Source organism: Ostrea edulis, chromosome 1 (assembly GCF_947568905.1).
Source record: "Ostrea edulis chromosome 1, xbOstEdul1.1, whole genome shotgun sequence".
Lineage (NCBI taxonomy): Eukaryota > Metazoa > Mollusca > Bivalvia > Ostreida > Ostreidae > Ostrea > Ostrea edulis.
Window position 1 is genome coordinate 97,767,946 of NC_079164.1, and position 4,196 is coordinate 97,772,141.

At 37.7% G+C, this 4,196-nt stretch overlaps 1 protein-coding gene across 3 annotated transcripts in view; it reads left to right on the plus strand.

Annotated features, from left to right (window-relative positions):
* LOC125671766 (sodium/nucleoside cotransporter 2-like) overlaps window positions 1–1,179 on the plus strand; it is a 10,515-nt gene extending 9,336 nt beyond the window's left edge. For all 3 annotated transcript variants that reach the window (XM_048907657.2, XM_048907663.2, XM_048907673.2), the window contains 4 exons: window positions 1–33; window positions 183–341; window positions 540–720; window positions 805–1,179. The exon at window positions 1–33 is cut by the window's left edge and continues 139 nt beyond it. In XM_048907657.2, the coding sequence (XP_048763614.2) occupies window positions 1–33; window positions 183–341; window positions 540–720; window positions 805–896 (465 nt within the window). In that variant the 3' untranslated portion in view covers window positions 897–1,179. The remainder of the gene's footprint in view (window positions 34–182; window positions 342–539; window positions 721–804) is intronic.
* The last annotated feature ends 3,017 nt before the right edge of the window (window positions 1,180–4,196 follow it).

The window sequence follows — 4,196 nt, forward strand, 5'->3', positions numbered from 1 at the left end:
AGTCTAGTGGATATCCAAGGTCTTTCACTTGGTGTAAGGACTGAAGTCTTTTTCAATTTCTGTTTTTATTTTTTGGGGTTATATTTGTTGATACACTGTAGTTTAAAAGGCAATACTCATAGAACATGTTTTACTTATTACCCTAATCCATATCATCCTTGGTCTGTTTGTCTTTTGATTAGGTGATTGTGTCCTTTGTTCTGATTCCTTTTGTCTTTCTGATGGGTGTTCCGTGGTCGGACTGTCGTGTTATTGGGGAGGTGGTGGGACTAAAAACCATCATCAATGAATTTGTGGGGTATGAGAGACTTGGTACATACATCAAGGCCAACAGAGTGTCGGTAATTTTCACCATGTCATTTTTTTCTGAGTGACTGTAAAACATTCATGAAAGTATCAGAAGATTTACATACGTCGAGAATAGAAGCTGGTTCATTACATTGTATATAAAGACCCTTGGGCTCCATACACAATTGTTAATATCAAGTGGTCAGCACCTGCTTTTGTTAATACTGCTTTGAGAATATTTTTTTCATCAGAGGAGAGCAGAGACAATAGCAACATACGCACTTTGTGGTTTTTCTAACCCAACAACTATTGGCATCACCTTATCCGGGCTTGGTGTACTTATTCCTTCGCGTAAGGATGTTTTGGCAAAATTAGTCGTGACGTCATGGATTGCTGGCAGCTTCGCCTGCTTCCTCACGGCTTGCTTTGCAGGTAAGATTGTAGAATTTTATATTTTAGAAGGGCGGTGTCTCTTGACGCTTTGTCGTAAGTAAATAAATGCTCTTTGATTTTCAGGGCTGATGTACACGGAGGAGATAGAAAATATCCATTACTCTCTACCATCCAATATCACTCTGAATATGACGACGACATCTCCAGTTTTGTGAAGAAATCCCAGATCAGAATAATACATTTTAAAGGGTTTTAATTCATTATTATCATTACAATCACATGTATATTTCATGAATCTGGTACATATATGTATCATTAAAGTTTTGTGAGATTGACGATGATACAGCGATTCTGATTGGTGGAAAATCTAGCAAAAAAGTCACGCTATTGCTCGAAACGCCGTTTTGAAAATTTTAACGCATACCATGGGATTCGTAACTTTTCATCTGATGAAATATTAAATATTGTTCTAAAAATCAATAAATTAGAAATAGATAACCATTTTGACAACTTCATTTGGGATTTGAGGTGGATCCGATGGTCGTGTCAGCACAGGCACCTGAAGTATGGATATTACTACCCCCCCCCCTTTTTTCATAATTTTTTTTTTTGGTGGCAATAATTTCTCTGAAATGTATGAATTCCCAGTCTATCTCATCCCTCTTTCGATTCATGTAATCGTTTCACGCTTTTTGTAAGCTTTAAAGATTGGCCTTCTACCGGTATAATAAAATACACAAGGTAAGAAACAAAAATTTGTAAACAAACAGGGGGTCCCCGTTTCCGGGCACATTTTCCAAGTAATTACAGCGTTACCTAAGGAATTTTGACGAGCGGCAGGTCGGGGAGATGTCATACTACAAGTCTCTTCAACTCAAAACCCATCTCATCTCTTTTATTTGACACAATCTTGCGTGCATTGATCGGACAGGGCTTCATCTCTTCCACTGGCAGCTAAAAAGGAGGTCACAGAGTACGAATTTATAACGTGTCGTGTGATTGGTCCGCGAATAATCCCGAGACCCTTCGGATGATACCGAGACTAAGCAATGTCTTTGCGAACCAATCACACGGCGCGTACAACAAATTCGTACTCTGTGACCTCCTTTTTGGCTGCCAGTGGAAGAGATGAAGCCCTGTCCGATCAATGCACGCAAGATTGTGTCAAATAAAAGAGATGAGATGGGTTTTGAGTTGAAAAGATTTGTAGTATGACATCTCCCCGACCTGCCGCTCGTCAAAATTCCTTAGGTAACGCTGTAATTACTTGGAAAATGTGCCCGGAAACGGGGACCCCCTGTTTGTTTACAAATTTTTGTTTCTTACCTTGTGTATTTTATTATACCGGTAGAAGGCCAATCTTTAAAGCTTACAAAAAGCGTGAAACGATTACATGAATCGAAAGAGGGATGAGATAGACTGGGAATTCATACATTTCAGAGAAATTATTGCCACCAAAAAAAAAAAATTATGAAAAAAAGGGGGGGGGGGGGGTTAGTAATATCCATACTTCAGGTGCCTGTGGTGTCAGTTGATCTTGTAAAACCCGAATGGCTTTTCAGTAGATCTGTAAACGTATCACAACACTCCAGTTTTTAAAATGATACCATTATTTATTATTTACATGTATATACCGGTAAGCATTTCATTTTTTAAGATCAACAGATCACTTTAAAATATGACACTGAATACCTACCGATAGACGCGCGTTATACAGACGTATATATACACTGTATATAATTGTATATATAGACGCGCGTTATACAGACCCAAAACAAAGAAATAAAAACCCCGATTGTTCAGGTTCGTGGGGTATCATTAAATACATGTACATGTATTTAGTTGAGTTACTACTTCGTGACTGAGGATTTTGTTATCATTCTGAAAGATCGTATATGAATCTAGATATGGATTAATTTCGAGATGACCTTTTAGTATGCAGTAAAATGGGGGCTCATTCGAAGTTGCACAAATATGCCGAGTTAGTTTATATGCCGTGAATTTGTTATCGCAAGAGGAGTGAAGTTTCCCTATCCGAGCTAGTAATATATTTTTGTACACCCTTCTGTTGGAAGGGAATATGACCCCTCATTTGAACAAACTTGAATCCCCTTTACTCAAGATGATTTATGCAAAGTTTTGATTAGAATTGGCCTAGTGGTTCTCAGAAGATTATCAACGACGCCACAAATTCTTAATTATCTTGTATTCAAAAGCACATCATTTGATCAAACTTGAATCCTCTTTACCCAAGCATGCTTTATGGTAAGTTTGGCTGAAAATATCCCTGTGGTTCTGGAGAAGTCGAAAATGTTGAAAGTCTACAGACGGACGCCAGACAAAAAGCTCACTCGAGCTTTCAGCTCAGGTGAGTTAAATTGGACAAAAAACGTGTAAAAATGCGCTACAATGAAGTTCTTCATTCATTTCTTAATTGAGAAAAAAAACCAACAAAAAACAACAACCCCAAAACAAACACAGAAACACCACAACTTCTGAATACAGAATTTGCCGGCAAGTCGTTGAAACAATTACAATATTTATAACACGGAACACTATGACTAAAATGTATGTGATAAGCGATCGAGATTTTCCGTTTTTGAACGAAATGAACCAACAAATTAAATTCTTAACATGCGTTGGAATAACTGAACTATTGTTGATATAAAGATAATAGTAAAAGGACTGTTTATTTTTCATTACAAAGGAGTTCATTAAATTCTGATCAAACACAAACCCGTCCGTGTAAACAAGTGCAAGTTTTTCAAAAATATAATGGAGTTTAAATATCGATTGGAACAACAATGAATAATGCGTTTAAACACCAATAACGTTCTGTCTAATGATATTTCATTACTAATAGAAATGGATAATGCACAGTGACCAATGATAGACATAAACTACTTTTTAACAGAAAGTCTGTTTCATGATGAGAAGTGGTCTTGACGGATTCATTTTATCATCATAAGTGACATACCCTTACTGATTTATATTTTCTTTAAAAATGTGTTTCGCCCCCCCCCCCCCCCCCACCCACCCCAAGAGCCACATCGCTCACCCGAGTCATCTTGGCTCATATTTCAAGATTTTCCCTATATATTCGCGTGTAAAACTTTGATCTCTATTGTGGCCCCAACCTACTCTCAGGGGACCATGATTTTAACAAACTTGAATCTGCACTATGTCGGAAAGCTTTTATGTAAATTTCAGTTCTTCTGGCCCAGTGGTTCTCGAGTAGATTTTTAAATGACCCACCCTATTTTTGTGATTATCTCCCCTTTGACAGGGCATGTCCCTTCATTTGAACAAGCTTGAAAGCCCTTCACCCAAGGATGCTTTTGGCTAAGTTTGGTTATAATTGGCCCAGTGGTTCTGGAGAAGAAATCGAAAATGTAAAAAGTTTACGGACGGACAACAGGCGATCAGAAAAGCTTTACTTGAGCTTTCAGCTCAGGTGAGCTAAAATAAAAACACCAAACAAACTAAACAGGCAAGTCAAAATGTAACACATTCAA